General features: G+C 42.6%; 1 protein-coding gene across 6 annotated transcripts; it reads left to right on the top strand.

The window, feature by feature from the left end:
* The first annotated feature begins 1,854 nt into the window (after nt 1-1,854).
* Nucleotides 1,855-11,404, top strand: rnf215 (ring finger protein 215). Of its 6 annotated transcripts, none has more exons than XM_088618177.1 (10): nt 1,855-2,260; nt 3,201-3,338; nt 4,380-4,451; nt 5,044-5,129; nt 5,249-5,303; nt 6,367-6,471; nt 6,710-6,826; nt 7,884-8,027; nt 8,317-8,419; nt 8,818-9,861. In XM_088618177.1, the coding sequence occupies exons 1-10, from the start codon at nt 1,994-1,996 to the stop codon at nt 8,910-8,912; spliced, it is 1,182 nt and encodes a 393-aa protein (XP_088474303.1). In that variant the 5' UTR covers nt 1,855-1,993; the 3' UTR covers nt 8,913-9,861. The 6 variants fall into 6 exon arrangements, 5 of the variants coding, with proteins under 5 accessions (XP_088474303.1, XP_088474304.1, XP_088474306.1 ...); XM_088618179.1 differs by lacking the exon at nt 8,818-9,861 and adding an exon at nt 9,874-10,034 and having other exon boundaries at nt 1,857-2,260; XR_015929787.1 differs by lacking the exons at nt 8,317-8,419; nt 8,818-9,861 and adding an exon at nt 7,353-7,478 and having other exon boundaries at nt 7,884-8,022.
* Nucleotides 11,405-12,061: the final 657 nt, after the last annotated feature.

Genomic DNA, 12,061 nt, shown 5'->3' with positions numbered 1-12,061 from the left:
GTGATAAAATGGAATTCCACAGAATTCGTTAGAATTGTTCTGGGAGATTGGCTCTATAGATTTAACCACATCTGTATTTGTTGAGCCAACGAGAAGACCCCTTCCAACAACCATAGCGTCTCAGGAAGTCTCCCACCCAGGTACTGACCAGGTACTGACCAGGCTCAACCCTGCTAAGCTTCAGTAGGTAGCCAGTTGAGAGCTGTAGGGTGACATGGCTGCAGGCTGGCTATTGCTGTTGTTGTTGTTGTCGTTATCCTCAAGTTATTTCAATTTTTTTATAGATTTAATAACATTCTACTCCTGAAGACTGCAATACAATATTTCTTATGCCCATGCACAAGACTCTGAAATGAAATGACATAAGAAATTACTATCCAGCTAGCTGTTTAGATTATCTTCTAGAACTAATATCGAGAGATCAAATGGATATTTTTCATATTACAGGTACTTTCCTAATATACTGTACTAACCTTTTTTTCTCTTTCCTCCTCCTTTCCTCAGTCCTAAATATTATTTATATACTCTCTAGATACAGCTGTCAAGCAACACCAAAAGTGCTGTTGTACTACACTGGCTGCCACTAGATCAGCAATTTTGAAGAACCTGATAAAAGAAGAGAAGAGTAAATCTAGAATTGAAGAATGCGTCACCTCTTAAATCTTTAGAACACCAATCTTGAATAGTGTATATATTCTAGCAATTTAGCAATGCTCTGAATTTTCTGAAGTTTTATAAATCTAACATTGATAACACAAGAAATCATAATGTATCTTCTGAGAGTAGTTATGTACTTGCACTTTAAATGACTTTAAGTGCAGCTTTTTGCAGTCTCAGTTTTAGCTATCTCTGTCCTCTTGTCATGTTGTACATCATCACCGCATCATAAAGTTTGGAAATAGTTCTCTTGGGCCTTAAATTCACAGTTACTATCCCTCTGTCGAAAAAGCAGAACTTGCTCAGGAATTATTGCTCAATAGCTGATGTACTGTTTTTTGACCAAGGAATCAAGATTTAGATTCTTCTTCCTGCTCTTTCTGCATGTGAGATCCCTTAGCCATCTCAATCCGGGTCCAGACAGAAGCACAGCACAGGAACAGCTCTTGTCAGGGTTACTAATGACTTACTGGTGACTTCTGATTTGCTGGACTTTAGTGCTATCTTTGATGCTGTTGATCATACCATCGTTCTATATATTTATATACTGTATATATATGTATTAGTCAGATTCTTTGTAGGTTCTGCATCACCCTATCTTTCTGTGCTGATAACATCTATTTTTGGTTGACACAAAACGTCACAGCACTGGGCCTTGGGTTTAATCCTTGAGGTCCTGGGCATACCCTTGCCAGGATAGACTCCCGCTGCCCCAGGGCCACGAACTGCAAGAAGTGGTCGGAAAATGGAGGGATGGTTTGATTTCTGTAGAAAAGGGTAAGATAACACACAAGTTTGATATAACAGAAGCAGGTGGGTAATGGTGTGACATTGATTGCAAGATGGACTTCCAACAGAACAGCCACACCTTCTGTATGATCACCCAAGGCATTCCCGTGTAGAAAAAATGAAAGTGTGATAATTAAGTTGCTATAAAATATAAACCTGTTCCACATTCGGTAAAACAAGAAAGGCCGTTAAATTTGCGAGACATTTTTTTTCCATTCGTTTTGTTTGGGCATAAAACAAAAACACTTGAAGGCCAGTGTATTTATAACCAGTGTATAAGCAATTATCTACTTAACTGATCGGATCTCGGAAGTAGTTTTTTTTTTCTCATGCTACTAATTCTGTGTTCTTGCAGCAGATGGCGAGCTTGGTACCCACCAGCGGTCTGTTTTGTTTCGTTGGCTCTTTCCTGCCCGTCCGCCCCGCTGCTCAGCGTGAGCAGGAAGGTGACGTTTTTGTTTACAGTCGGAGCCGACAGGCAGGGGGACCAGTAGCGATGAAAACCGGTTGATTTTCATCATTGTTAACCGGTTACTTTTTATCCTCCATGTATCGCGCAGCGATGACAGCGGAGAGCTGCTGCTGGTGCTGGATGCCCGTCATCTCGGTGCTGTTAGCCCCGTCTCTGTGGACCTGCCTGGCGGTGTCGGCTGAGCGGGTGGCCCTGGTGGAGGTGTTTCTCCTCGACCGGCCCGGGTCCAGCTTACTGCAAGGAGCAATACTGGAAGCAGCGCAGGACAGCGACGATGCCGCAGATCGCGGAAAAAAGAGTCAGGAACGCAGCTACGAAATAGCAGAAGGCAGTCTACGGCTAGTAAGATGTCTGGTGTATTTTTTTTTTAGGAGTTGCGTGCTATCTGGTTTTAATGTGTGCATCTGCAAAAATAAATTGACTTGTAAAATAGTCTTATGGTGCCTGTTTCAGAAACTGGGATATAATTATAATTAAAATGTGCTAAACAATGTGTTTAAATCAATGCTTTTTGATAAAACAATGGTTTTAATATTCTAATTTCTTGTAACTGGAGATTAGGCTGATTAATTATTATTCGTATTATTAAAGGTGCATTTTTTTCTTTTTTCTTCTTTATTTTGTTCTTGACTGGGATGCGGAATGCGTCATAACGCGTTGTTTAGAAAAGATTATATTTTGTCTTTTCTGAGGGAGAAATGCAAAAGAGTGTAAAACACATTGCATTACTGGGTTTTATGTTCACTTTACCATTTGCCCACAGGGGGCAGTACAGAACTGTAAAGAGTCGGGAGACGTCTGACCCTGCTGCTTGCTTTCGCACGGTGGTTGGTTGGGTGTCCACTGTCAAAACAGATATTTGCGAACACCATACAGTGTAGATAATTACGGTAATGTTGATTACCTCCTGCTCCATTAGGGTTACGGTCAGAACACAAGAATCTGACACAGTACATCTAAAGCAAAACCATTACACACTTTGAAAAAGGAAGTATGCTACATACTTAGACCATAATCTAATATCACTTGTATACAGCTGATACAGGTGCTTCCTGTTTCTAGAAAGTTAAGATGCTTGGGTGGTTCTGCAGCAGGGATAGCTTAGCAGACGGAATGCGCACCGAACCGAGTACATCACCAAATTTACCGCCCGCCAAGCTTCGGATGGGCCCATCACAAGAAAGGAAATGCTCTGACACAAAAGGCCAGGGAGCTTGAAGCTACAGGTAAATCTTCTTTACGTTGAACAGTTCATGTCCGAGTGCGTTTGTCTGTGTTCCAGGTTCAGGAGGAGGAGTCTGGTCCGCAGGCGGAGTCCGAGGACGAGCAGCCCTGGATAGGAGTGGTGCCTGTCCGGGCGGACAAACAGGAAGCACAGAAGAGAAACCAGGAGTCGTTTGCGGCAGCAGTTGTCAACAAGGTGAGGCGCAGTTGTGAGTGTATACTGGGGAGAGGGTGGTTATAGGTGAATATTCACAAACGGGCCACGTTAGGCTGTTTAACAGTAAGGCGACATTGGCTTCACAACGAGGTGAATTCTGACACCCTTTGAACTGCTGTCTGACCCATTTACTGCTGCTACAAGTGAGCGCTATTGTGGACATTGTGCTGATTTAAAAGGAACAAGTAAAGGTTCGCCTGAGGAAGGCTCCACAGCCGAAAATGTGTTTCTTTTCTGCTCTTTTCAGCAGGGAAAAAACCTTTGCTTGTTCCCTTGCAGCCCACACATGCTGACAAAGCTCCCTACTTGAACTCTTTGATAATATTTTGTTTATGCAAGTTCAATCAAATTAAAGCTGAAAGCTTAAAATTCCCAGCACCCCTTGTTTATATAGGAGCCTGAAGCAAGCAAAACCAGCAATGGCTGTAGATGATATGCAAATGGAATCCAATTTCCACCTCCTTGCATTTCTCCCCCCCAAAGAAGCTTTTGGTCTGCTATTTCATTTCAGTCTGTACATGAATGGCACAGGATTGAAACTTTTCATTCAGTTTTTGTAATTTTCATATTTTCTTCCCAGTCGACATTTGTGAAGTGCTGAACCAAGGAATAAAAAAAAAAATCCATTCATTATGTTTTCTTCACCCTTTTCATTTTTACGTCTGGGAGGTGGGCTGGCACCTTGCAGGCCGTCTGGCAAAGAATATAATTTAAGGGCGCTTATACTTCTTTAACTTACTTTGCAACAACCTTACCTCCTGCGCAGACATTTGTGTTTTTAACTCAGAGTGACCATCATTTGCACCTTCTGGTGAGAAGTGGTGATGTTAATACTCTGTGGTGTGCACTTTGTCCAAAGGAATGTGTTCCTCATGCTCCCACTGGAATGTGTACCAAAAGGCATTGCTCCACAGTGCACAGTTGTCATGATGCTATGGCTAGAGGCTGTAGGCCGGATAGCTCTGTGAGAACGCCGTGCAGTTTGTCCTGATGTCCATAGCTTGTGATGTCTGTTTCTAGATGAAACGAGCCCTTGTGCTGGGAGCTTCCGCCCTTCTCATTCTGGCGCTGAATCAGAACACCTTCAGCGAGGTACAGTACGCCGCTACCCGTGAGGCTCTGTCAGGACGTCTGTGAGTGTCTGATGTTTGAAGGTGAAAATGGATAGACCCTGTGGAACAAGTTCAAATCGGAAAACATAGAGGTCATTCTGCAGCCTTCTGTTTTTCGTATCCAGTGTCGGTTTTGCAGAACGTCTTGTTTTAGATCATAGTTCTGAAGCTCTAACATTCAAAGGACTCTGTCTCAAGAGTGTGGTCAGCCACCGTCAAGACTTTACTCTGGCCTGCAGAGGTGGGTCTGGTACTCAACCAGACTGGAATGGCACTTATTGGGCCAATGCAAACAGAAGCAGAAGTAATGTTAGGTGTTCTGGTTGAACTAGTAGTCCCAGAACTGATTGTGCTCAATTACTCGCAGTCCTAGGTATTCGCAGAGATGCCTTAATACTTGATATTAAGTCCTTTGAACAATATCTGCAATATTATTTTTTGCAGGCTAAATTTCAGGGAGTGACCTTACATTTTCTCAAGCATTTTAGCATGCTGGAAAAGGAATGAGAGAGTCTTGGGCTGTAATGGCCTCAGATCTTTTCTTATGTGTGTAATGTGTCCATTTTCTGTAGATGGACCTTTCTCAGGTGCTTTCCAAGCCAGTCATTGTGATTCAGACGTCAGAAAACGTCACCAAGCTTATTGGAGCTCTTCTCAGGTAAAGATATCTCTGTCCACTGAATTAGCCAGTCTCTCTTCTGTGGGGATGCTGTATTTCTGTATGTTTGAAGGATATTTGAAGGAATCTCCGTGGTTAAATAGGATCTTCCTTTGCAGGGGTCTGCGAGCAACAGCGAAAATCACGTATAAGACAATCTTGCAGGACAATCTGGTAAGAGTTCTATTTTCAGGTATTTTGTTGCATTACATATTTTGAAGTTGGTATAAGATGTGGGGGTTTTGGGAGATAGTATGCATGATGCAGATGGTTAAGATAATATATAACAGAGAACTTGCTTTCCTTTTAATTTCAGCCCTGCTGGGGATTAATTAAAAAAAAAACATGCCTCTTTCTAATAATACAGAATGGAAAAAGTTAAGATATTGGTTACATCTGATTAAATGCCTGGTTTCACATGTGCATTTTAAACATAGTATGTTATTTTGGCAAAATATTGAGGTTTAACAGGAGTTATTAAGGTTTCCTAAATATGCAACACTTCTGTGCCAAGAACATCAGTAGAAAACTGCATCTGTTTTTCTGTGACTTGCATTGCCAGTCATTCTTTCGAGCACTCTGTGAGACAATGCAGGCCAGATCAAGAGCATTATTAGACATTTTGCTGTAGTGGATGTAGACAGATTGGCATATCCTTAAATCTATGAAACCTGCAACCTCTAATGTGATAACGTGACACTTTAGATATCAATAAAAGTGAAAAGTTTTACGTTTTTGTAGAAGGTCCCCTTTATGACTATTAAATGGGAATAGTAGCTGCGTCTCGGTGTCAGAGAACAGGCTGTCGACTGCTTTGGTGCGGCACTGTGGCTCGTAGTGTAGTGCGCAGGTCTGTGCCCACTGGGGGTCTGGGTTCAAATCCCCAGACCAATCTGCAGTCAGTGATGGTCTGGGTTCAAGTCCACAAAGTGCAGAAACTGTTTTTGGGGGCGGTGCTGTGGCTAAGGATCTGCGCTTGTGGCTGGAAGGTTTCCGGTTTGTATCCCGCGGCAGAGGAATCCTACTGTGTTGGGCCCCTGAGCAAGGCCCTTAACCCCAACTGCTCCAGGGGCACCGTATAAATGGCTGAGCCCAAGCTTCTCTTCCTGTCTGTGTTTTTCATGGTGAGCAAGCTGGGGTCTGCGAAAAGACAAATTCGTAATACAAGAAATTATATAGTCTTTGTGGTGGGCTGGCTCTCCAGAGATGTTAAGAGGCCCACTGGACTTTGTTGCAGGGGGCCACACTGACTCTGTGGTCCAGCTGTGGCCGGTCCAGGGGTGGGCTGTACGGGGAGTGGCAGGGAGTGATTTGCACTGGAGAAACCAACTCGCAGGTGCAGGTAAGCGGTCTGGACATACAGTACAGAGTCTGATTAGTGTACTGCAAGTCTAATTTAAAGTCAGATGACTCACGGGTAACATCTGGGTAACATCCAACAGAAGGCAATTGTTCAACTTAGAGTCACAATACGCTTTTGTGGAACATCCTCCTGTTTTAAATGTTGGGAGAAAGGTGTTTGCTGAACTTCTTTACAAGCAGTACTTTTCAAGTGGTTAAAATTCACTGTGTCCTCACAGAAATACCTCCAGCAACTTTGGAATACAGTGGTCCTGGTGGCTCTGATCCTGTGCACTGGAGTCATAGTTCAAGCTCGCTGGCAGTACAGGCACAACCAGGGTGATGATGATATGGAGGTAATCTGGTTTTCTTCTTTTTGTCTAAGAATAAGAATTCAGTAAACGTCACACAGTTTTCTGGGTGAAATATCTACAGTTAATAAGGTTGTAGTAGAATGATTTTCTTGCTCAGCCTTGCTTATATATACTCTTTCAGACACTCTGAACCTTGGGTTTTGCACTTATTTTTCAGAAGGTCTACGGTAATTTGAATGAATTTCACTGAATTCTCAGTCACTTTGTTTTAAGTTAGTAGTTAATCTGGATAACATAGCTCTTTGACTTGTAGTACAAACCATTTTAGCGTTGTGGATGTAGAAAGAGGAAACAGTGACACGGAACATTTTTAGAAGATTGTTTTAAATACAGAATTGCAGTTTATCTTTTGTTTTGCCACCTGAGTCTGAACAGCCAGTCATATGTTTGTCACATCGTGGCGCTCAGCTTCAAACCCCACCACCTCTCACAGGAGAGAAGTAGGATGTGTATGCGGACTTCTCCAACCCACCCACCCTCGAACCACTCGTCTCTTATCATGTCACAGGCAGCGCAGCCCCTTGCAGGAAGTTCAGCGTGCATGGGAGAAGAGGCGCGTCTCTCATGAGTAGATTTGATTGGTAAACGTGCTGCACTGGCTTCAAAACCATTTCACAGCGGATTCTGATCAATGGTGAATTTAACAACAAGCCTGCTTTCTTCTCGTCCTAACTAAGGGGATGTAAAAAGCTGAAAGCAGTTGTAAAAGCAGACTGTATTGAAGAAGGCTCTGAGTAAGGTTTTGATACTTATACCACACCTATATGGCGAACCCCTTTGTGTCCCAGATGTCTAAATGGTGACGGTACAATGGTGTGGATACTGGCACATACAATAAAAATATTGTTTAAAAGCTCTCTTTCTTTGCATCGTCGCACAATAATCCATTAAGGAAGAAATCAGTATTCAGATGGCTAACATAGAAACAGGTCTGTCAGAATGATGAATTGGACTTTATGTCCATCAGAAGAGGAATCACTGTTGGCAAGTCACAAGCCTCCGCAGCTTAAGATATTCTCCTTCCTGTGGTCTTCTCCAGCTACTCCCCAAGCAGGACATTATGAAGCGGCTGGCCACCCTCAAAACGAGAAAGTATCACCTGCCCAAGGCGCGGTGTGAGAAAGGTCAAGCAGGGGAGACAGACAACTGCGCCGTGTGTCTGGAGCAGTTCTGCAAGAACCAGGTAAGCTCCTCCCTAGGAGCCCAATCAAAACTTTTCGGACTCACCTGCAACCCTACATTAGCATTTTTGGGACTTGTAAAGGGAGAACATCCGGTCCTGTCTGAACTGAGCACCACAGAAGCTTGTGGCGGTGTAGGTCATGAGGTTGAGAAACACAAGACGTATTGAGAGGTGGGAGAGATATGGCTCGGGCTCAGAAGCATCAGTTTAACTTTTGCACTCAGCTCTCACAACTGTTGGCTCTGTGGGAGCTCGGCGCTGAGGTCGGTGTCTCTGCTCGTGTCGGCAGTGCCTGAGAGTGCTGCCCTGTCTTCACGAGTTCCACCGGGACTGCGTGGACCCCTGGCTGCTCCTTCAGCAGACCTGCCCTCTCTGCAAGCGCAGTATACTAGGTGAGCTAAATGCAGTTCTGCGATCCCTTTGCACAACTGCCTTAGAATAACCGTGTCATTAGTTGTACTCTTTTACACTGCATGTCCGTGCATAAAAAGGCACTATAATTCTCTGAAGAGGTCCAAAACGCATTGTTTGAAGCTGGTAGACTTCAACAGTTTCAAAGGTAATTGTGGAAAAGATTCACAAATCTATTCATGAAACTTAGTATTATGACAGTCTTCCTGTAGGAGGTGCACTGACAATGTATTGAACAGACCTGAGGCTGGTGAATTCATCGAGCTAGATGTTACCAACAGGGTTGATCCGCAGGGGTTTTGCTGTGAAGCCCACAGTAGTTGTGACAGATGGTTTGCACCAGTTTGCCATGTGAGATTTTGTACCTTTCCTGTCTTAGAACCTGGCAAGCATGTGCCTGTTCAGTGGACTCAGAGCCCTAGATGCCACATGCCACCCCACCAATTTTCAGTGGGGCTCAAGTCAGGCGAGTAGGTCATTCAAAAATGTCATTCTAATGTAGCAAGAAAACAGGCTTTATCCCGCTGGAATATTAACATGTCAGGATTAACCCACAAGAAGGACATCAGATGTTGTCCCAGGCTCCCCAATAGTTGATCTGTTGAATGCAACAAATAGGGTATCAGTCTGTATGTCTGTGGCACACTCACTATCAGCACAGTCCACACACAAAAATCACATTGCTGAAGAGCAAGAGGCCTTGACTGCCCTGCTGGCGAGTCCGCCTGAGATCCAGCCTTGGATATACTGTATGAATGGCACAAAGGCGTTCTCTTGATAAGAGGGGCATGTTGGTTTCTGTCTTCAGTTTCGCCAGGCTCAACACTTTAAATCAGCTCTCTCATGAATCAGGTGTTCAAGTAATTATGCAGCAGTAAATATCACTCAGTTGTACCTCCTCCAATCATGAAGGACCAGTAAATCCCAGTGATGCTAGACATGTTTCATCAATAGCCAATATCTGTGATCTGTGAAGATGTGAAAACAGTGATACGCTTCTTTTGATGCTCAGATTATTTTTGATTGTATGGTCTGGGAATGCTTAATGAAGTTATCAGTACACAGAAATAGAAGAAGGATATTTGTCCTACTCATATGCTAAGCTTTTTAATTAATGTAATTTCTAATTGGGTGTGTTACACTGAAATTAGAATGATCACATTCTGTCACCCACCAATCATTTTAATTGTTCCTGGTCAACACAATCCAAAACAACTTAATGCTTTAATACTACAAAGGTTTTGGGTTTAGCTTTGCATAAACAACCATACACTTTGCCAGTTAGCCCAATTAATCTTGAATTATGATTAAATGAATATGCAACATAATCCTTTTCTGCTTTTACGTTTGCTTTGCTATGTTAACTGGATGCTTTGTTAACAATAGGGGCTGTCAGATTGTCATTGATGCTACAACTTAATGTTAATGCTTGCAGGCAATGTCTACAAAGACAACTAGTGAAAGACCCTGGACGTTGATGGGAATCAAATTGGGATCAAGCAGCTTTTCACTCTCCAGTTGCACTGCCTGTCCAGCAATACAGATGTCCTTTCACCCTCCGCACTGCGGAAAGGTTTCAATATGGTGACAAACTGTCCCTTTGTTGAACTTGTAGGAGTAAAAGAAGCCCTGTCTTATGAAGACAAATGTGCCCTGAGGATGTTTTCTGCCAACTCTTTGTGCAGTAGTTTGTAGTATATTCGATCAGAAATGCTTCAGTTGTTGAGACAGTTTAGGTCTCGGCCACATGTACAGTGTGTATGAAACTAACAGCTTCAGAATCCATCATTGCCGTGCAGCCAGTCTGACACAACAGGTGGACACTGGCACAGACTTCCTCTTTTCCTGGTGTGGTCAAACGTATGGGTAAAATCCACAGTGCAGTCCTTGCTGGATCTTGTGTTGTGCTACAGTTGGCAGAAATAATTCTGCTAAAATATTCTTTTTTGGAGCAAGACCACACTGGGCTAAAGAGTACAAAGATTTTTCAAAACCTTGTGCAATGTTTTTTTTTTGTTTGCAATGCAGGATAACTTGTCAATTCTTGCAGAAATTAACATGTAGTTCTTCCAGTACCTCTTTGCATAACTGAAATTGCTATAGGCAGATAATGCAACAATTTCCACCTGGCTGGAAACCTCAGAAGTTCCTGTGCATTCTGCCATAAAGAGCAGACTATTCCATCTTGGCTGGTATTTGGTACAGGAGCATAGCTGATCACCTTAACCTGCTTAGCTATATTAACTGGTCTAATTTATAAACTAAATTATCCCCACATGGTTCATCCCTCACTAGAGGAAAGCACAGATACCAAGCTCAAACTTTGATCAGTCTGATCCTTTGCAACTTGAAACAATTTGCTCGCCCCTTACACACCACAGTGACAAAGTCTGCATCAAGGGCCTTATGGTACCAGTGAAAGAACTCCCCAGTACAGACTGCGTGAGTGTATTTGGCACTGTGTGTTCTATAAAATTACTGCATGTCAGCATGTACCCCAAGCAAAAGCCAAATGAATTGTGAATTGCACTTTTTTAGTAATACTCTAAATACCCTTGCAAGCAAAAGCCACGTAGCTTAAAAAAATCCTTGGGTCTAGTCGTACAGCATTTACAGAAGTGAAGTTTCAAATAGTTAGAAGCCAATGCTTTGCTTGAGTATCGTCAATCTTCTAAACATGCTAGTGAACAGTGGTTCAAAGCGTTGCTATTGCTGCTATTAAAAATGGGAAAAAGGAGTGTGTTAAAGGAGAAGCCTTCTGCACTACGGCGGTCCTTTGTCTGTCAGTTTTGTCTGTGTACCTGCGAAGCCTGTGGTGGGTGCTGTCCGTCTTCCCAAAGCAATAGGAATACCTTCTCAGGTGGGACTCCCAGAACTCTTGTTCAGTGTGTACTTGAGTTCATTCTTCACATGTTACAAAATGTTTACATCACTCCACTCTTTAATAAATGGATTTGTTAAAATCATTTGGCATTTGGCAAAATGTGTTTCTTCAATTTGCATTACCAACACTTTGGTTTTCCTCGTCAGTGGTTCAGGTGTAGCATGATTAAACAACAAGAGTGGTCTGCAGCCAAGGCAAAATAAGCTTTTCATACGTGATATTGGAAATAAATAAGGAAAAAGGAAAGGGTGGGTTATAATGTGCCTTATATACTGAAGATTTTTGTGCTTGTGTAATTTGTACAAAAATGAAATGCCACCTACTACAGGAATGGACAATCTATGTAGAAGTTATATCACAAAATAGGCCCGTTGGTTGTGTAGCTGCTGAGTGACCTACATCCTGTTTAATCGTATTTAGTTTCCTCTTATCAATAAAGGTTTCTGAGAAGATATACCACCTGAGACCATTTTCCAGGAGTCTACAATGATTTTAATGTCTATACTTATACGAAACTTCAGTGTGAAATTCAGGCACTTTCTCTTAGGGGGCCTGAAAACCAAAGGCATTATAGCATGTCAGTATGAAAACCACAACAGGTGGCACAGCCCAACAACTGTAAATTGTAAAATGTGGTGTGGCCTTTGCAATGCGGTTAATTTTGTGATTGTTTAAAAATCAAGAAAATGCATTCACTTTCAACACTTTTCACTTTTTTGGTAGTGTAACAACAAGAGAA

Source organism: Lepisosteus platostomus, chromosome 24, assembly GCF_059453375.1.
Source record: "Lepisosteus platostomus isolate fLepPlt1 chromosome 24, fLepPlt1.hap1, whole genome shotgun sequence".
In the NCBI taxonomy this organism is placed as follows: Eukaryota; Metazoa; Chordata; class Actinopteri; order Semionotiformes; family Lepisosteidae; genus Lepisosteus; species Lepisosteus platostomus.
This window is presented reverse-complemented; position numbering and strand designations above follow the sequence as displayed.

Bases quoted from the DNA above. Each gene is read 5' to 3' on its own strand.
- rnf215 (XM_088618177.1), top strand. From the start codon at position 1,994: ATGTATCGCGCAGCGATGACAGCGGAGAGCTGCTGCTGGTGCTGGATG. The intron at 3,339-4,379 runs GTGAGGCGCAGT...GTCTGTTTCTAG, and splicing joins CGGCAGCAGTTGTCAACAAG to ATGAAACGAGCCCTTGTGCT. The intron at 4,452-5,043 runs GTACAGTACGCC...CATTTTCTGTAG, and splicing joins ATCAGAACACCTTCAGCGAG to ATGGACCTTTCTCAGGTGCT.